This window comes from Anas platyrhynchos, chromosome 2 (genome assembly GCF_047663525.1).
Source record: "Anas platyrhynchos isolate ZD024472 breed Pekin duck chromosome 2, IASCAAS_PekinDuck_T2T, whole genome shotgun sequence".
Classification (NCBI taxonomy): domain Eukaryota; kingdom Metazoa; phylum Chordata; class Aves; order Anseriformes; family Anatidae; genus Anas; species Anas platyrhynchos.
This window is the reverse complement of record NC_092588.1, coordinates 157,758,062-157,779,118: the sequence shown is the minus strand read 5'-3', so window position 1 is coordinate 157,779,118 and position 21,057 is coordinate 157,758,062. Positions and strand designations below refer to the sequence as shown.

General features: G+C 43.7%; 1 protein-coding gene across 15 annotated transcripts in view; it reads left to right on the top strand.

Annotated features, from left to right (window-relative positions):
* SNAP47 (synaptosome associated protein 47) overlaps nt 1-21,057 on the top strand; it is a 26,653-nt gene extending 5,596 nt beyond the window's left edge. For 14 of the 15 annotated variants that reach the window (XM_072033935.1, XM_072033934.1, XM_072033927.1 and 11 more), the window contains 4 exons: nt 970-1,525; nt 5,594-6,078; nt 9,066-9,196; nt 18,459-21,057. In XM_072033935.1, the coding sequence (XP_071890036.1) occupies nt 1,026-1,525; nt 5,594-6,078; nt 9,066-9,196; nt 18,459-18,605 (1,263 nt within the window). In that variant the 5' untranslated portion in view covers nt 970-1,025 and the 3' untranslated portion in view covers nt 18,606-21,057. Of the gene's footprint in view, nt 1-969; nt 1,526-5,593; nt 6,079-9,065; nt 9,197-12,417; nt 13,280-18,458 lie in introns of those variants that run through there. The other variant, XM_072033928.1, reaches the window with a different exon arrangement.

The following is a 21,057-nucleotide window of genomic DNA, read 5'->3' as shown; positions in this document are numbered from 1 at the left end:
GATTCCTTCCCCCTTTTTAAGGGGAATAGATCGTAATAAAATCAGAAGGTGTAATGAGTCTCAGCATCAATCTGGCTGGGGCTTTTGTGGTAGAGATCTAAATTTCATTCATTATGCCATACAGGTAGCTGAGCACCTGATAATGCTCCGGCACTCATCTGTAAGTTATGCTGTATTACATCAGAGGTCTTGGAGATGATGAGTAAACGAGTAATTAAATCACTAATTACGTAGCGGCTGCTCACAGGGAGTTAAGTTATGGAAGGGAATTGGTCTGTAATGCTCCTGCTGAACGCTCACACTACAGAGGAGGTACTGTGGGACACAGGCTGGCCCTTTGGGTGTAAGAAATGGCTTTGGGAGTGGGATTTACCTTTTGGATTTGCCTTGCTTGTTGGATTTGCCTTCCCAAACTTGAGATTGTTCTGGGATAAGCAAGTCAGGCCTTGGGCATGTGATGGCTCCGTGTGTTTCTGCTGGAATCCCAGATGCTGGTGAGCAAACTGTGTGCTTGTATACCTTATATTCCAATACCTGTGTGGCATCTTTTTCATCCCAGCTTCCCTGTGGGTCTGTCAGGGCTTTCCCAGCAGCATCACTGGGTATTTCTGCTCCTTAATGATCGTGACTTCTGATCAGTGGTGATTTGTGGTTTCATTTGTGCTGTTGAATCTGCAGGATGGACATTAGTGTTTTTTCACATACCTGGATGTTGCTATCTTGAAGGGGAAGGAGCAGTGGTTTCATGGATGTGTATGGTTTGGAGGCAGCACTGTGGTGGAGGGGACAGCCCCGTTCAGGCAGGATGAGTTTTTCTGAGGGAAACACTCAAATGGTAACCAAATCTTGTAAAGTACCTGCAGGTCTTTTCAAATCCTTCTTGTGTGCGTATCTAGAAGGATACAGTGAAAATTCTGCCTGTTGTTAAGGATTCTTGCTTATATTTACTTTTTTTCTCTCTCACTCTAGTTTCTCCTGGCTTTGAAAGCGTTGCTCTCGTGGAGGAGGCTCTGAACGGCGAGCTGATGAACGAAGACATAAATATCCACAGCTGGCCTTGTTCCTACTACTTGGACACCAACAAACAATGGGTCTCTGGCAGGCTCTCGCTGACTCCTGTCGCGATCAAATTTACAGCTGACAAGACCGGGGAGCTCTTGGTCAACTTCCACCTTTCCAGCATCAGCGAGATCAAGAAGGAGTCTTCAAATTTAATCTTCAGCTCTCTGACCATCCTGGAGAAGAACACCAAGCACTGGTTCAGTTCCCTGCAGCCCAGCAGGAATGTGGTGTTCAACATCCTCGAGCACTTCTGGAGGGAGCAGTTGCTGTCCAGCCAAGGTGCTGCGGGGGCAGAAGCAGCAGCTTTGCAGACAACGAAGGGGAAGGAGCTGACGGGGTTATTGACGGGGTCGCAGAAACGGCTGGAGGACACCGCCAAAGTGCTGCATTACCAGGGCGAGCAGTTCGATAACATCATGAGGGGGCTCAACAAGATCGAAGGGGATATGGATGTGGCAGACAGGTACGGTGCTGTGACATCTGAGCTAAGCAGTAGTTGTGGGATTGTGTGCCTAGAACTCAGGAGAGATCCACAGAAAAGTCTTCAGGAAACTTTACTGTTAAATTGCAGTGGAAGTTCAAGGCCATGATGGTCTCCATGAATCTAGTTATTGTTGTACAGGAGAGATGGATACAGAAACATTTTTTTCTCACTGGGGATTTTTTTTTTTTGTATATGTACCTGTCCTCTGTCCTTAGATAACTTTTCAAGCCCTTCTGAATTTCACCCACAATTGGCAGAAATGGTAGAGATGCCCAGAAGATGAACAACCTGGAAGTTTTGAGAAAATAAACAACTAGTTAGGGGAAGGGTGCAAATGAATGCCCTGCTAAAAGACGTGTTATGGAATTCACATTTTTATTAATGCCCTAAAATGTGCATAAATGAAAAATATTCAAAGTTTGGTTCATTTTGCCAGCCTGCTTCGCTGCTTCACAGCAAACACAGCCACAGCTCTGCTTTTCTGTCTCTTTTCAAAGGAAATACTGAATGCAGCAGGTGAGCTGCTGACTCAGAAACAGTTTCTTAGAGTTATCAGGAGACAACCCCAAAATATTCTTTATTTTAGGTAGCTTTTTTACAACTACTTCTATTCATACAAGTCAGCTTCTGAGGCTGCTTTTAACATGCAAAACTGTGTGTGGTTCAGGGCTTTGTTATTTGCCCCTTTCACAAGAATTTGCTGCCCAGCAGTGAGGATTGGGTCTGTGCTGCAGATATATCCAGGGAAACAGCTGGAGAAGCAGTGCCTTCTTCTGTGCATTGTAAAAGTGTACTGCTTTTAACATTGCAGAGAATACTTTATTTCTTTAGGTCTATGTGGTCAAAAATAGGTTTTTGAGGGGCCAAAGGGACTGTGCTTTGTAACACCGAATAAATTGCAGAGTGTGCTGGTGAGAGACCTGGAGAGTCAGGATGGGTAGGACAACAGTAGGCTGTTTGTGGCCATCTCAATTAGACACATAGGGGCTGATTTTTGAGAGCACTGGCTTAAATGATTCATTTAGGCAGCAGAAGTTGATCTGGAAAGCATTTGAGATGTGTATCTTTAGCTGTCTCAGAACTCATTGTGGATGGTAAGTGGTTGTCATCACAATCAAGGTGTTATTTTGACTTTAATGATTCCTATTCACAGTGAATTGCTCTCCTTTTTTATTTTTTATGTTGCAAATTGGAGTCAATAGCAGTCCAAAAGAGCCAGGTTAAGAGCAGCAGTGTTACGTTTGAAGATAGGTAGCCACAAGTGTCTTTGTGGAAGCTCCTGACACCTGCAGAAAGAAACAAACACAATAAACCTCAAACCAGTTGTTGTTGGAAGAAGCATCTGTTTTTAGAAGGCTATCATGTCTAAAAAAGAGCGTGGATTTCACAGTGATTGTGGTGATGTTCTACATGCCCTTTAATGAAAAGCCAAGATAACAGAAAGCTTCAGCAGTAGCTTTTAAAGTTCTGCAGCAATAAACAATGAGCAGGAAAATAAATACCTGCTCATTGTTCTTGGAAGAGGGTTTTATTTGGGGTTAGGATGCACTGGGAGGTATTATTTGTCCTGGTGGATCTGAAGAGCCAGATGCTTTGATTTTAAAATGAAAAATATAGACTTTGACCAAATGTTAGCTGAGATTTTATTTTATTTGTAGTATGCAGAGCTTAGCCAGTCTGCTCACAGACTGAAACACGTCCCAGGAGCCGCTAGGCAAGCTGTTTTGCTTGCTGTCTGCTTTTCAGGGGATTCTAGCTCCTGTTTCTAACACAGTTTGTGCACAGAGTTTTTTTTCCTAATGATGTAGAAGATGGAGAGGAGCACTGACAAAGCCCATTTAATTGTTGCATGTTGGTTAATCCAGCCTATTAACATAGTTAAATAGGCTGATGTCTCTTGTCTCCAATTCTTGCTTACTTTAGAAACTTGCTGAGAAATAATTACATGGATAATGTAATTCAGGACCGTTTGGCATGTGCAGCAGATCTTGGACAGGCAGACTGGTGAGCAGAGGGACCAAACTTTGGTGTGTTAATTCAGGGTTGCGAGCGACAGCAGCGTGGTGGTGGTGTCTCTTCTAAAAAGAACCAGGCTCCTCTATCTATTTTCATGTGTTTAAAGGTTTTTGATTAACTTTATCTTGCCTGTACATGTGGGCTTTTTTAGATTATGGATTCTGTTCTTGTATATGCCTGGGTATATACAGCTGCTTTCAGTGGAACCATGTGCAGATAAGCAGGGCTGAGTCTGACATGCTAGCAGATGTTCAAAACCCCAAAATAAACAAAAAATCAGATTTACTGGCTCCTTTTAAATATATTGCTATCAGAGGACAAGGTGCTCTGGTTGCAAACTTGCATTTGTGTATGAGGACTGATGGTATAGTTTGTTGATCCAGAGGGGTGACTCCTCCGTGGAAGGGCAGAGAACTTGGCTGGAGCTTTTGTTAGGGCTGCACAACCGAAAAATCTTGACTGTAAATCAGACGTTGCACAGCCAGGATGTCAGCCCCTTGGGAAAGAGGGGAGGGTGAAGGGAGAAAAGTGTTTAAAAATTAGGGCTAGAAACCTGTCAGGAATAAGCTACCACAGTGTAAACAGAGCTTTAGGTTTGTCACATCGCAGCTGCTTTTCAGTAAGTGAAGGCACGTGCTTTTCATGATGAAGTGAGCACGTACTGTGTTAGGGATTTAATGACTTTTCACACGTTAAGACACAGGCATAAGCTGTCGTTGCCCTGAAGTACGTTGTTGTAACTCTTTTGTACTCCAAGAGGGCAGAAAACCCACTTTGTGGGAGTGATACCAGGTCAATTGTTGCTCTTTTGGTACAGCAGGTGAGTTGAAGCATGGCTCTTAATTAGAAGATGCTATGTGCTAGCAGAGCTTACATTTTTTTCCCTTAGTCTCTATGTGAACTTCAGTTGAACCTTAAAATTTCAGGATTCAGCCCTAAATCTGTGATACCGTTGTCCATTCAGAATCTGTTATTGTAGAGCTTGGTTATGTCTCGTTTGGTTTGTCTTCTTTCCTTTTTTTAAAGGAGTGTCACAGCGGTGTCAGAGGGCAGCAGAGGCTCCCAGACTCATTACTCATCTCGCTTGCTATCTCCTGAATATCTGAGGTCCGGCTGTAGCTGGGGAGTGTGCTCTTGGAACAATTCATCCTGCCTCCGTTGTCTGTGAATTCGGTGGTTTACTCCCAGGGTGACTTTTTTCTGCTTTTCCCAGCAGCTGGCTTTCTTTAAGAAGGTCTGTTCTGAAGCCGGTGCGTGGCTTTGATGGCTCGTAAACAAAGTGTTCGGTTAGAGCTTCCTTTTTCAGATTAGACTGTGTTTACAGCCAAATTAAACAGGATTTTAAAATCGCAAGGTCTTCTGCAGAACGGCTCTGAGTCTCTCCTGGAAAATAAATCATTACAAAAAGTATCTTGAGAGCAGCCCTGCTGCGACGCATATTTTATCAGGCAGTACCTTTCTAGAGGGAACTTGGAGCAAATTAAATACAGCTGGCTCTCCAGAATAATAGGGAAGCAAAAATACTTTGTATTTAGGTTTGATAAGGCTGTTTTTTTTAGGCTTTGTAAATAGTCTTCTCTAACATCAGTAAGGTGAGAGGGTTTCATTCAGTGCCTTATTACACACAGTTGGCCTCATTAGAAGGTGAGGGGCAGGAGCTGAGTGTTGTAGATGCTGGCTCTAACCTTTGCTGAGATGTGGAGAGGGATGCTGACAAGTAGGCAGCACAGCACGTGGGAAATCAAAGCGAATTCACCACCTTTCCGCTCATTCCCAATCATTTTCAGTGGAAAGACTACGTGTGAGGCTTACACCCGGTGAGATCTGTGATGTTGGTCCTGGGGAGAGGACCCCAAAAAAGGCGAGAGGCTCTGAAAATCCAACAGGAGGATCGTATCCAACATCTCCTTGACTCTTGCTTCTAGCTGTACACAAACAATCTTTAATCTGCTGTAACTTGCTTTGAGCTGGTGGGGCAGCACGACCTTCTGATGGGTTCTCTGCCTTCTAACTCTCTCTTCTCTCCACTAGGTTGTTGACGGAGCTCGAGTCTCCTTCTTGGTGGCCATTTAGCAGCAAGCTCTGGAAAGCACCGTTGGAAGCCAAGCCAAAGGAAACTGCCACAGTTTCCGATTCGAAGAACCAGGAAGGAATCATAATTAGAATTCCAGTTATTATCACCCACAGAACAGACTCGAATGTCAAGCCAGGAAAACTCACGCTCTTCACTTCTGGCCTGGAAATCAGTGACTGCAACGCTCAGGTCATTCACCGGTTTGAGTCAAAGGACGTGGACGATATCAAAGTTCACACGCCGTACGAAATCAGCGTCCGTCAGAGGTTTATTGGGAAGCCTGACACCTCGTACAGGCTCCTCTCAGCCAAGATGCCAGAAGCGATCCCCGTCTTGGAGATGCAGTTCAGCAAGAAGATACAGTTTTTGGAGGATGCCCTAGGATTTGTCGGTGCCAGGAAGTCTCCTCAGGTAGATTTGGGCACCTCCATTTGGCAAGCAGGTATGTGACACTGAAAACGAGCTATCCAGAAGCAGGAATGTCTTTCCCCAAAGTTTCCAAGTGGGTTTTGACTTCACAATAGGATACGGTGTTTGTAAGGAGAGTTTTCTCCTGTGTTTTAGCCTGTGCCCTTTTTTCCAGTGGTCACCAGTACAGAACTGTACCACTCTGTGGGAAGGGCCATCAGGGATTCACTCTCATCTGACTGCACGCTTCCCAGTCCTCCCTCACTGCTCTTTTTCCTTTGGCAGCTTTTAGCTGGAAGCATCTCATGTAAAACCCAGTGTTCAGTTAAGCGTAGAAAGCTTAAAACAGACCTGCAGTTCAGCAAGCTTTTAAATAACTCATTGAGGTAACCATCAGGTTAATTTTCACTTCATGAAAAATCGAGTTTTTATTCGAGACTTTCAGGTGCTTGGATTTAGGAGATTTTTAGATTTCAGATGAGGCGAACGCATAGTTTAGTGGTTTTGAAAAACACCACAGGGACTGAAAGCCCTTCACAACAATAGGAATGAAAGTCCTTACAGCTACTAATGCTCCTAAAATTCTGGGCAGGGCTGTGGTTTTTGTTCATTTTTGTAATCCAAACCTGGATTCACTTGGAGAGCTGTCTATTAGGAATTTATTTCTATTAACATGCCTGAATCCTTTTTTTTTTTTTTTCCCTAATTGTCAGTGACCAAAGAGGAAATCAGTGGATGGATTTATTCCCAGTATGTTAAAGAGTAGAAAAATGATACAGTAAAACAATAGATGAAGCTCATTCTATGCACAAAGCTGAAACTGGATTTCAGGAGGGAGGATAATGTTTTCTTCTCGTCAAGTTTCAAGGGCCATAGCTTGGAAAAGCTTGTTAATTTTGAAGGAAGTCAGTCTCTGGGCATCTGGCACTAAAATGTCAGCACAACAACTTTAGAGGAAAAACAACCTGCTGGTTTCTTCAGCACGGAGTTATTCCAGCAAATTGGTGTTCAGTTCCTGATGGTCTTTAAGGCTGGTTACATAAAATAATTGGTTATACAGCCCTTACTGTGCTTAATTTCCCCGCTGCTCTGCTCTGTTTGCATCTGAGTCAGTGACTCAAGGATATTGCTCTCCTACCCCCACCTGCATGTGGACTGTTTAATTTGGAAACGTCAGGAAAGAAAACTGGAGGCTATGGAAATCCTGACTTCTGCAGCTCCACCAAAACCCTTGTTTGTTCCTCCCCTGGAGACTGCTGCTGCCTGTGTGCTGTCGCAAGATGGCAGTCAAGGACTGGCTTTTACCCTCTGCTTTTTTTTTCTTTTTTTCTGTGGCTGCTTACAGGGTGAAAATACTGTTGTTTTTTTTTTTTTTTAACTTTTCTTTTTGCTAGAAGCTTAGGGGGAGAAAAGGCTCTGTCTTATGCATGCCTGCCTCTGTGCACACATAAAATACGTGTTTTCAGATAGCTCCTGTTGATTCAGAGCCTTGCAGGAGATGTGTCCTCACAGCAGAGCTACCTCTGGCTCACCAAACTGGCTCAAAGCCTTCTCTGCTCTGGGCAGCACAGAGACGTGGACATTTCCACGACTGTCACAGTCTCATCTGAATCCTGGCTGTTTATACGAGTCCTGCCTTCAAGTTGTGTGTATTGCACATTTATATAAAAAGTGCAACAAAATTCTTGTTCCCAAGAGTTCAGGCTTGATTTCACATAGAAGGGGAATTTGCAAGGCGTTTTATACACACGAGATTATCTCAAACTATTTTTAGCTGCTTTGCATGTGTTTTCTGACTTTCTTTATTTTTGGACCAAGCTGCGTGGAGTGTTTAAATGCCGAAGACAGGGCAGCAAGGTTTGTTTTTTAACAGAGGCTCTTCTGTGCTGGATTAAGTCCAGCGCTTTCCTAGCCAATAACGGCTGATAACAGCTCCCCGAGATTAAAAGGTGCAAGAAATCCTACAGTGTGTTAGCAGCATAACAACCTCGAGCAGTGCTGTCTTAATCCTATAGCTGGAGATTGGTATTTGCAGCTTTTTATCCCTTCCAAGGCTGCAGGTTTTGCCCTGCACTTTGTTCAGAGGTTTTGTAGCTTCTCATCCTCCCGTGGAGGTCCTGCAGTCCAACTGGGCATAACAAAGCTAAACAGAATTGCACTTTAAATGTTTCTGCCTCTCATTTAATTCTTTTTTCCTAGAAAATTGCTGAGAAATGCCAGATCCCCTGCCCCTGTCCAGTTCTTTCCGTGTACTTTTGTTGTGTCCCCCTCCTGTTCTCATCCTCAGGGACATGAATGGGGATGAAACGGACAGATTCTGTGGCTTTAATTAAATAATTAGTGTACAGTGACACTTGGCTGATAAGAAACATGAAGAATCTTGTCTGGCTGTTTGCCTTCATGGCTCCCACTCCCCATTTTCCCATTTGAGGGGTACCACAGCAGGAATTCACCATAAGCGGTGTTTTGCAGTGCCTGGATCTCAGCCCTTCGCTGTACCACTAGTGCAGTGAATGCCTTGCTTGTCTTAAACCCCAATGGTGTCTGAATCCAGCGACTCTCAGCCTGATAACCGAATAATTCCAGGGATTACCAGTTTGCAGTAACTACTTAAGAGGGATTTCAGGTTTGCTGCTCTGGGTTCAGCTTTGTCTCCGTTTTTACGGAGAGGCAACGCTGCCCCAAGCAGATGGGAGTTTGCTGCCAGCCAGCTGGGCACCAGCCCTTCAATGTGGCAATGAATTCTGGCCTCTGATGTGCTTTCACACCCCACGTGAGCCCATTCCCCAGGTGCTGCCTTTAAAATTTTCTCAGCAGTGTGGTCACCTCCAGTTTGGCACTGCACAAAACGGCTCAAACCCTTTCTAGCAGAATTTCAAGGCTCAACCTGGCTTTTCCGAGCGCTCTTTTTCTCTTACAAACTGCTGTATAGCAAAGTGCAGGTCAACCTCTTCGATCCCAGCGCTCCTCCTTGCTGCTACAGGAGATGGCAGTCTTTGACCATGGGAATTTCTCTTGCAGCCACGGGACTCCTGGGAGGAGTGGTGCAGCCCAGCTCGCCGGCGGGAGGCAGAGAAGGGACGGACAACGACCAGGTTCAGCTGCAGAAACACGAGAAGGTTTCCCAGGAAGAGGCGAAAGAGCTTAAACAGGTATAAGCTGAGAATTTCCACAAGAGTTGTTTCTCTCCCTCCTTGTCCTCGCTGACATGCGTGTTCTTACTTCATCAGAAATGTAGTCACTGTCCTTAAAAACACACAAACAAAACCAAACACCTCTGGCTAAACTTAAAAGAAAAAAGCCCGTCAAGCCTTTGCTTAAAATACACTGATAACTTTCCATTTGTTTTTAACTATTTTGGACAAATTGGGGATTATTAGCACCATATATTAAATAATAGGGCTATAATCCGGGGATATCCTAACATTTCACCTGCTTTACCTGGAGAGTAAGAAGCTTAATAATTAGATCATTTTTTTTAAATGTATTTTTCTGTGTTTCCCCTATTCTATTATCCTCCTTTTAGTAAGAAGCAGTGGTTCTGTTTCTATTTCACCCACAAGCCTGAGCAGTGTTTTATAAATGCCTGGAGAGAACCTGTAGTTAAAAAAAAAAAAAAAAAAAAAAAAAGTGTGCAGTCCAGCAGAGAAGGGGAAATAAGTTGGAGCTTCTGCTAGAATCTGCTTTAAAGTAATCTAATGTGATATTATGCCTCTAAATGTCTCTTTAAGGAATTTCTTTTGTAACTGATGTTCAGAGCCTGTTCTGTGTGGAATTCCTCTTTGTAGGATGTGCTTGATCTGAAACATGAACTAACTGAAAAAGCAAAGGAACGTGGTGTTAGGTTTTTGGTTACAGCAGGTTTACTTGTGATCACAGACACATCACAAGTGGTTGAAGGTTAAACTTTATTCTTAATTATTTTTTTCCTTAACATCTAATTCTCGTTGATATTCCATCTGTAGTTTGATCATAGCATCACGTGAAGTCTCTGTGAAGTCTGTTGCCTCTTAGCCAAGCCTGCAGCTTTCCAGACCCCTTCTTTTATGTTGTAGTTGGGAATTAGACCACAGCACGTTGTCAGCTGAGTGCATTTGAGAGTCACAAGCACATAGCAGTGAATTAAGTGACTCGAAAATAAAACTCCTTGCACGAAAAGTATATTTATGAACAGTAACCAAAAATATATTTGGGTAAGTGAGGGTTTAACGTCAGAAAAATGGGATTTCTGCAGAAATTCCGTGCTGGATGGTGGACTAGAAGCAGTGTTAGATGGCCAGTGTTACTTAAAACAAAACACTTCAGGATTGACTAGAGCCCAAGAGACAATTCTGGTATTTATTTATACCTCACCAAGCCAAGAATTTTTTAAACCAGTTAATGATTTGGGGTAAACTTGTGGGTTGGGAAGGGTGGGGAGAGATTCTGAATGCCAAATTAACAGCCTATGAGTTGGCCTGATTTTTTTCCAGTAATTACTGAGCACCTGTTCCCTGAGAATCAGACCTTTTTAATCGTCATTGCAGTCATTAATAATTTTAGAGTACATGCACTAATATGTATTAAACTGCTGTTTCTTTTCCTTACTAGAAATAACCATGTAAATGTACCCTTTTAGACCGATACTTGGTTGTATTTTGGTTAAGAAAGCAAGGTCTTTTGAGTGAAACATCTAATTTGCACCTTTTCAAAATCAGAATGGGCTTTTAACACTTTAAAAGACGAGAAGGGAGAGCAGTTAAAGAGCTTATCACCACGATCTGTCATTTTATCAAAAAAAAATCAGCACTTTCTGAAGCAGCGTTGACCTTTTGGAGTATCTTAGGGAAGGGTATTTTTTTAATTGTAGTTGTACAAATATCATCAATCTGTCATTCATGCATACGTTGCCGTGTACAGCTATTAAGTATTCAGAAGGGCTAGTTGTTCCTCTCTTAAATGTCAGCTTTTCACCGCTATAAATCTTGATTTGCAGCCAGACCCAAAAAAGCTGAATGCTGCATTAAGGGTTATTGGTCGCGTAATACTTTTGAAGAGCCACAGTTTGTTATATCTTATAATAACAACAACAACAAAAAAAAGGCTTTCTAGGAATTGCTTCCCCGGAGCCAGTTGGGAACAGTTGAACAGCAAACAGCCATGGTCAGTTCTTGATAATATCAAAGCAGTTGGCTGCGACAAGAGAATCAGAGGAAACGTAGGACAGAGGGGAGCTCAGCATCCTCCAACAAGTGATGTGAACGGGGAGCGAAGCCTCTCATCCCGTACAGGCTGGTGTTTTTCTCCAGCTGTTCCCAGGAGTTCTCCAAACACTGCTTTTTCTCGATGCTCTGGAGCTCAAGTAACTCTGTGGGGAGGTTTAGAGGAGAAGAAAGTGGAAGGATGTGGGATCAAAGGGGTGGGTGCCTGCTGGTAAACGTGGATCCTGGGGATGTGTCCTAGTGAGGTTCAGAGGCAGCATCGTGATAAATAAATACCACAAAGGCCTTCAGGTGTTGTACCACCTGCACTCAGAGAAGCAGAGGTCTTGAAACTACATCTGAGCAAGACATTTAATGGTTATCTAAGTCCATATCAAGGCTTTATCTTAAGTTAAATTTGCCACGCCAAGTCTAGCTGTAGCTGGAAGCAGGTGAAGTCCATCAGTAAAGCAGGGCACAGAAATGGGAGCTTTGGTTTCCAACTGTGTGGCCTTACAAAGTCAGTTGTGATTTAGGTTATAGGGTGCTCCTTGCTGAGGTGTAGCCTGCTGCTTAAACCCTTTTTTTTCTCCCCAAAAACGTGGCTTATCAATAAATAAGATGTATCATCATCTCAGCCTGCAGCAGGGGCTTGTCTTTTCTGCAGTTGCTTCCAGCTCAGTTCCTGTGCTGAGTATGAGCAGGATGATGATTAATTACTTATGGAAATCGTTTAGAGATCAAAGGGGGGAAATATTATAAATGCAAAGCATTAACGTGCACTGAAAACCATGCCACTTGTGGCATCACTCCTTGTGAATGAACTAAGGCTGTTGGAAGTCCTTGTGTTTGACTGCAAACAGTGTTTTTCTGAGCAGTTTCATCTCTCGAGGACTGTTTATGACCTTTTATTCTCCGATTGTCAGTAGCGTGAACATTTGTTTAAAAAAGAGAAAAACAAAACCCACCCAACAACCAAAACAAAAGCACAAAACCCCCAAAGCTTGGCTCTGTTCCCCTCATTACTTCTTATAAGATGAGTAGAACTGTAAGTTGGAAGTGAGGAGTTTGTGATGAGCAGATTGAGTGTTGACTTCTCTCTCTTCTCCTTTAAAAGAAAAGCACTTGCTGTGATGATAATAGCTGTTTTGCAACAGGAATTGTTGAATTACACCAAATTCCTTCTGTTAAAGCTGGATGCCCTGAACAGCCTGCAGTTGTGACTTCGTGCCTGAATAAAAGACGTCTCCGGGACACGGTGAAGGGCTGTTTCTGTTAAAAGCAGAGCTCGCGCTGCCACAAACTCCATCCCTAACTGTGCTATAAGAGGTGGAGGAAGAAGCCTATGGAGTTCCTGTGGTCTCTGGCTGAGCCTCTGCCTACCGCCTCGCTGTGGCTGACATAATGGCACTGGGTGTGGGAGGGGGTGGGATAATATTAGCTTAAGGGCTGTGGTCGAGGAGGGGGAGTAGTTCTGCTCGCTGGATTTGAAATTGTTTTGCCAAACCAGTGCTTTCTAATTTCCTCACGGGTTCCTGCCAAGGAGCCGTTGCCCTGATATTTACTGTGTCTGCACATCACACATGCCATGAAGACAGAGATAGCGTTAAAGTCGTTAATTCCACAACATCTGGGGGGGGAAAAAAAACACATCCCGGTGCTTCCCCGATGTCTCCTCAGGTCTAGAAGGTTCCATTTCCATCTCTTGCTACATTCAGTGTTTATTTACCCTTTTATCGTGCCATCATCTCAGGAAATCACAACCGTTAGGTTAGAGAAAAAGCGTTTTGTTGAGGAACCGTTCGCTCCAAGTGCTAAATACCAAATTTGCTCATAGCATGGCCTTGTTCCACGGCCAATAGCAAGCACCGGGCGGCTGATCTTAACAGACATGTGTAATGATCGTGCCCTGGATTTTGTTTTTTTGAAGGCGCAATCTGGGGAGAGAACTGAGGTCCTCACAGCTCACGCTCTGTATTTGCTTGTGTGTAACTTAAATATTTTGTGATAGCAAAATAAATGGTGGTAATAAAGCCTGGGAAACTGTTTTTGTCACAGCTGCTTGAGCATTTTTTTTTCCAGGCAAGTCTGGTGGTGCGCTAGTGCCCCATCAGTCCTTGGTGCTAGTAGAGAAAGTAGATAAAATTCAGATTTGGAAGAAAACCATTTTGTTTAAAAATAGGTGTCAGCCCAAGAAGAAATAACAGGAAAAGCAGGTAACAATAAACGAGGAAGTAGTGACCATTCTATGCTTCCCTAGGAGCTGATGCTATAAAATCTCTGTACCATTGTGCCTTTCAGAGGAGACCCCCTTGTGCTGGCAGACTTACCCATTCCAGCATTTGCAGCTCCTAGTTTTGTGCTACAAGAGACCCCCTTTCCCTAGAGCAGCCAGAAGCACTTTTGCTGTGGCTGGTGTAGAGCTTGGTTATTCACACAAATGCAACTCTGAACCAGGCAGAAAAAAATGTGTAAACAAGCACTGATGGCAGCAAACAGAAGCTACCCAAAGAGGAGGAGTGCTAAAGCAGTGCAAATCCTTACATTTTTATTAGGGTAAGTTACACTTGTGGCATTAACTTCACCAAATCTCCTCCAGAGGCTTATGCTGTGGTGGTGTAAGGTGGTGCTGCTCCCTGCTGGCCCACAGCCTGTCTACAGGTGGACGACCCTTTTATCGTTTCAGTGCTGATCACTCAGTCCCTAATGTGAGTTTGAGCTTATCAGGGGACAATGAGTCGGGATTTCCTTGGTACTATCCCCTTTCTCACTCTCCTGAAATATGTTCAGCACCCAGATGGAACAACGCCTTAAATCATCCATCTCAGAGCCTGTTTGCACCACAGTTCAGAATACTGCAAAGGACAGTTCGTTGTTTCCTAATAACAGGTGAATTTGGCCTGGGAGGCTGCATCCACGAGCCTTTTCTGGTTACATGTGCTCTGCTCTAGCATTCAAACCTCATCTCCTTTGCACAGGCCAACTGAAGCAATTTAATGGAGGATTTCAGGGAGTTCAAACTGCAATTGGCAATATTTTCTGCATTTTCACACTTTCCTTATTTTATTTTTACCACTGGATACTCGGTATATGGAGGTGCTAGGCGATATTTCACAAGCTTTAGATTAAAAATTGCATTATTAACAATGGCATCTCAGGACCCAAACCAAAGTCAGGTCTCCATTGTAAGACCTCTAGGGTACAATTTCTGCTTTACTGTGCTTGGTGCCTTGGGTCTAGGTCTTCAGGTGATCTGGCAAAGGGGTAAATAATAGGGTTAAGTACTGAAGAGGTTCATGGGGCTTGGGGTCCTCTGCTGTCGTTCCAGCTGTGTCTGCACTGCACTTGTTTCCAGCTGAGCTGGGCATCTCAGATCCTACTTCAGCCAAAGGAGGGAGAACTGGGCATTACCCTAACCTCTCCTTAAGCAGATAGATTAATGAAACACAGCAGAGGAGTCACAATCTCAGTTGTAATGGCCCATCTCAGTTTTAGGCCCAGCAAGGCCTAAATCTGCTGTGGTCGAACATTGGACACGTTTCTGTTTTACAGCCTTATTTGCTAACATCCTGAAGAGACAAGGAACACAAGTGCAGAGCTTTAAAGGGGGAAAACCTGGGGAATATTCAGGAACTTGCCTGAAGTTGCTCAGAAAATCTTGGGCAGAGCCAGGGCACTAAATCAGACTTTCCAAATTATAATCTGGTGGCATAAATCCCAGGCTGTCTCAAGGTGAGGTTGGCTAGTGCCTGGCAAAATGTGCCTTTAAAATGCATCTTTGATGGGACTGTACCTGCTCTTTGGCTCTGTGTAACAGATAAAGGGTTTCACTTGGCGATTTTGTGTCTTGGTTCATGGTCCAAAGTGTGGGCTGGCGTGGAAGGTGCTGCAGCTCTGAGCAGCTGGCAGGACTGGAGCAGTGATAACTGGACATCTCACCAACATTTAGCCTTGCAAAAACAGTGACCAGCTTTGGCCATGTTTCAGATTCTATTAACTCTTCCCAGCAAGCTCTGTGGGCTCTGCTGGAAAAAGCACCTTACCTGTTTCCTTTTCTCTTCTCAACAATTGTGTCTTTTTCTGTATTTTCAACGTGAAGTCAGCTCGAACGAATGCAAAGTTTATCAAAAGCCATCTGGTTTGCAACTAAAAATAAACTTTTTCATGGCAAACCTGAGCCATTTGTGGCACAACATTGACTCGGAAATGAATGGAGTGCCTCTTGGAGAGGTGGGAAGGGGCAGCATCCCTTCCTGCACCCTGTTGTGGCAGCCCCCCCTTGCTGTGTAGGTGTCTTGGAGGAAGCTACGTGCACTTATCTTCTGCACTTATCTTCTGCACTCAACAGATTTCACAAAATAAGGTGGTGTGCGTGAGGACGTTGCTTTGGACAGCAGAACCTGCCACTCTGCAAATGGTGCAGGGTATGCTGGAGGAGCAAAATCTCTCCTTTCTTAAAGCAGCACAGAGATTTAAAGTATTTTTTCGAGTGGAGATTGCAACCTGTAATTCTTTCTGTCAGCTGAGCATCGGAGCTGGCTCTGCTCTGAGGCAGGGAAGTGGACCAGGAGGACCCCAGAGCTCTCTTCCAGTCTTTGTTATGCTGTGACACTGTGAAAGCAAGGCTGCTGTCCGTGTTGCTTGGTAGGATTCATTCCTTGTAGCACTTTCTTTTATGTATTTATACATATGCTTGCAGAAGCAGCTTGAAGGGAGGACTTAGAGCTCTTCCCAATTCCAAGCAGTAAACGTACTTCCTCAGGAGAGACAGGACCTTATCTCAGCCCTGTTTCCTGGCTCACGCACAGGATGGATCTGATCACATCATTTTTCTTTCTGGTGCGTATCCCACACGCATCTGTTACCTCCAGTTGGGGGAATTCAGTGACAAGTAACACTTCAGCAACAAGTTTCACCCGTTACAGCGAAAAGAACCCGAAGTGTTTCATTTGGGACAGAAACAGTGTTTTCTTCACTTGTAGTTTTGGTAAGAACAGAAATAGGTAGATTAGGCTTGATCCATGGTTTGCTTTGTATTTCTGCTTTGGCAGCCAAATTGCAAAAGCAGTTATTCACACAGCCGTATTTCTGGCCACTTGTGATTTATGGAAGGAGCCGAGAGATATTTTACAAGATAAATCTCACTACGGTGGCTGACGTCCAGCTCCAGTCAAAGAAGTCTGTCTGCATAAAATTCCCCTGCCGTTCCCGTTAGATACGGTGCTCCTCGCTGCTTTTCTCTGACCCAGCTGCAAACGGTGGGATTGCAGTGGAGTTCAGCCCCACACGTGGAAATGGGGCTGGTGATGTTTCATAGCAGCTTTCTGTGGACTGATACGTATTGTAGGAGAATAAACTGTTGCTGTGATGTGTATTGTAGAAGAAAAACTGTTCTGTGATTCTATGAAAACCAAGAAAACCGTTTGCCTGTTATGCAAAAAAAAAGTAAAATTTCTTTTTACAATTTACAATTTACAATTTACAATTTCTTTTCCCTATTTTAGCAAAAAACACGTATTTCTGTGAACTCCACAGACTCTAGTTCTGGTATCTTCAGTGTCGTTACATAGATCCTTATGCATCACAGCAGCTGATGGTGTAGACTGCTAGTGCTGGGAGAATTTGTTGATCCTTGAGTGATAATTGAGATTATCACTGCAGTTGATGGGATGAACTGCTCACGTTGACCAGGCAGTGTGAAGATATCCTCATGGACCCCTGTGTGGATGCTAAAGGAAGCAGATCGTGTAGGCCAGCAGAGACAGCCCCTTTATGATCTGAAGGAACTGCGAGGCTGTGTTTCCAGCTGTTATAACGTGATGTAGCTCTGCTTTCCAGATCTCCCCCTGATGCATTTGAAGGAAGGCAGCGGAGACTTGCCTGCTTAGCAGGTGCTCTCAGTTCCTGCTACCAGGATTGTTAAGGGAGTAGCCACAAGAGGGAAGAAAAGGCAGCGATATAACTCGTGCCTTAGATTGCTGCAATACAAAAAAAAAGAACACCCTTTCTCCATCCTATTTGAAAAGTCCTGGTAGTCAGGGAAAGTCCCTGGTGACTGGGAAAAGGGAAACATCATTCCCAGTTTTAAAAGACGTAGAAAGGAGGACCTGGGGAACCACAGACCAGTGAGCCTCGCCTCTGTGCCTGGGAAGATCATGGAACAGCTCCTCCTGGAAGCAATGTTAAAGCATATGGAAGACAAGGAGGTGACTTTAGACAGCCTGCAAAGCTTTACCAAGGGCAAATCCTGCCTGACCAATTCTGTGGTGGAGCGACTGCATCAGCAGACAAGGGAAAAGCAACAGATACCATCTTCCTGGGCTTGTGTTAGACCTTTGACACGGTCCAAAACATCTTTATCTTGACCATGGTCTTTGTTTGACCATTCAGTGGATAAGGATTTGGCTGGATGGACACACCTGGGTCAGGGCGATCCCAAACATCAGTACATAGGGGGATGGATGGATTGGGAGCAGCTCTGTGGAGGAGGACTTGGAAGTGCTGGTGGATGAAAAGATTGGTGGATGGAAGATTGGGTATGAGCTGTCAGGGCATGTTCATAGCCCAGAAAGCCAACTGTATCCTGGGCTGCACCAAAAGAAGTGCAGCTGGGAGGCTGGGGGTGGTTATTATAAGGGTGGTGAGGCCCTGGCTGTCCCCAGGAGCTGTGGCTGCCCCATCCCTGGCAGTGCCCAAGGCCAGGCTGGATGGGGCTGGGGCAGCCTGGGTGGGAGGTTGGACTTCAAAGGTCCCTGTAGTTAAACAAATTTTTATGTTCTTTTACCTGATTTCTGCCTAATCTTGCTACATCTTTCGCCGTGTGATTCATTTCTGGCATTGTAACAGCTGTGCTCTGTGTCCACATCATGCTCGCGGGGTGTGCAGCATCTTAGGACAAGCTCCTGCTTTAGAAGCAGACCTGCCAAGGAGATAATAAAAGAACAGCCAGGAAGCTGATCTTTACACTGATTTTTGTTTCTGATTTTCCCATAAAACCCTAACTTTTCAGGTTTGGTTCTTCTGGTCTTCAGTGCATTGTTACACATCTCACTTCAGCTTAGCAGAGCAAAAACTCTATCTTTTAATCCGGGATGCCTCCAGCATGCTTCAGGGCATGACTTCAAATTATTTAGTCCTTCAGAGCAAAGAAATAACCAGTTGCCTTTTGTCTATTACACTTCTTAAATAACTGGCTGGTCGTTCGCTCAAAGCTCTCGGCCTTTTCTCCCAACAGATACTGCAGAAGCTGAAGAGCCTCGCCTTGGAGACAGAAGCAGAGCTGGAGAGGCAGGACGAAGCTCTCGATTCCATCACTACCTCCGTGGACCGAGCGACGCTGAACATCGACAAGCAGAACCGCAGGATGAAGAAACTAACGTAGCACCCCCAGGAGCTGGTGGGGACGGTACCACGAGGAAGAGAGGAGCAGGGAATTGTGTTTTTAAAGACTGTTTCTTTACAGACTTTGTGTGGGAGCTGTTTGCAATACGGTCTGGAATACAGTCCTGGTGATGTCGAGTTTCAGACAGTTCTGAAAATGTTTCCAGACCCGGATGATGTTTTGACGGCTGCTTTAGGATTAAAAAGGTCAAGCCTCTTAATTGTGGTGAAACAATGATAGTGGCTTCTTTACTACAGAATATCTGTAAATACGAGGGGACGCGATTTCATCAAAATGAACTTTTACGCGTTTTTTTTTTTTATGTTGTTGCTTTTGAAAGTTTTTTTTTTATTGTAACAAAGAAGTGAAATGAGCTGCATGTGAGACTACTTTAGGTGATTACAGCCTATTAATTCTCTCTCAAGGTCTTTCTTGAAAATAGTTAATAGCTGAACTAAGGGCCAGATGTCCAACTGCAAGTCACTGAGGCTTTTTTTTTTTTGCAAGCTAATGCTGAGGTGAGTAAATGATGGTGATAAAACCTTGTGTTCACTGAGCAAGTAGTTTTAATAGGTTTCGATCACGTTTTTAGTGTACCCAGAAATTTTATAAGAATAGTGAAGGCTTAGTGGCCACAGCTGTCTGTTGTGCCATGTCCTGGGAAGTCAGCAAAGTTTAGGTAATGTCCATGTATTGGTAAAGACACCAACTTAAGGAACAGTTCTCATTTTTCCCCCCCGTTGGAGAAATGTTTTCCTAATTTAAGTCACTTATAAAAAATAAGTGTCCCCAGAAAGGGATTCCTGATCTTTGATGATCATCTGCACCTTTTTATTTGTTTTTATTCTTCCCCTGTTCCCTTCCTCACACAATTAGGGAAAGAATTGATTCTGGAGTGAAGGAAGCGATTTTCTTCATGGATGAATTTATTCAGTACATCTCTTGGAGTGCACTGTGTGCACCTCTCACTTGCACACAGTGGTTTTATATTTTTGGCAATAGCATTGTCCTCAGAGCGTCATGAACACGGTGTTTGTTTAGCGTGGTGCCAAACTACCTGGTGGGAGCTGGGCTGCCACATCTCTGATGGAGGGTGGTGGAAGGTCTCTTGCACCCCTGCTTCTCTGTACATTCATTTTCCAGGGATCTCCCAGATGTTTGACTCTCCAAATGGGAACTTCATGTGTTGTGGGGAGCGTCATCTGTTTTTTGTGCATCTACTCCAGGTTCATAGGTTGAGGGACCTATGGCTGGAGCCGTAGACATCTGTGACATCTGCAGGTGTAGGACATCTGCCTGTCTTGTGGTTATTATTTCTTTGCACTAACTGGTAATGAAACATTTCAAGACTTCTCGTAGCCCTGTCAATTTAAAATAAAAAGGGAATATTGCCAATTGTTCTCTAACAGGTTTTGTTTACAGTTAGCTCCATTGAGACTACAGGACAGTGGAGACCTTTTCCCTTCCTATCTTGGCATATACAAGGTAGGAGGGATTCTAGGTAATCCAGACCATAGAATCATAGAATCATTTAGATTGGAAAAAACCTCTAGGATCATCTAGACCAAAAGACAGACTTGCTGTTCACTGCACATTTCATCAAGTCTTACTGTTGACCAGCTGCTTTGTTCAAAGTAGCTGTTGTAATTTATTTTTTTTATGGTTTTGTATTAAAAAAAAAATATCTTGTATTGCTTTCAAATACAACCCATAACCCTGTTGGTGCAATATTTTTAACTCGTAAAGCTTTGAACTGTCTATTCACTGATAGCTGATGTGAAATTTTGCTGTTTAAGAGTAACACAGCCTTTTAAAGAAATACATGGTAGATTACAGTGTTGTTTTCAAGACCTTACTCTACCTTGCTTTGTATTACTTCAGATTAGTTTGTTAGAACTCGAGGAAATTGTACTTCTGCACTGCAAGTCCTTCATTTTCAGTCCAAGTTGTTACTGGCATGCACTTTACTTATTTGCTGAATATGGTGAATATATACATACACACTATGTACTGTGAAATAAAACACTGTTCTCATTCTTGTTTGTTTCTGATACCCAAATCACTGTTGTTTTACTGTGAAAGGATCGTATGTTTACACAACTATATCATGAAGTTACAAACGTACTTTTCACAAAATGTGTTAACTGAACCTGGTGCTGACTGGGAGTGGGTCTCTACACTGAATTAGTCCGGATCAGGACTGCCAAAAGTAAATGCTAATTACACATCGTTGAGTGTAGCATTCTTTGTGCCATATTTTTATTGTTGTTGTTTCTATCTCTAACTCCTGCATCTGATTCAGTACTCTGTGTTAGTCTGTGTCCGTGCTAAAACAAAGTTGTAATGTGGTTTGTAAGAAGCGCCCCGTTTTAGAGCTGTACTGCCTAGCCGAATTTCACATGCCTGGAGGACTTCCATTCTGTAGTTTCTTATTAAATACCTTGTAATAGTG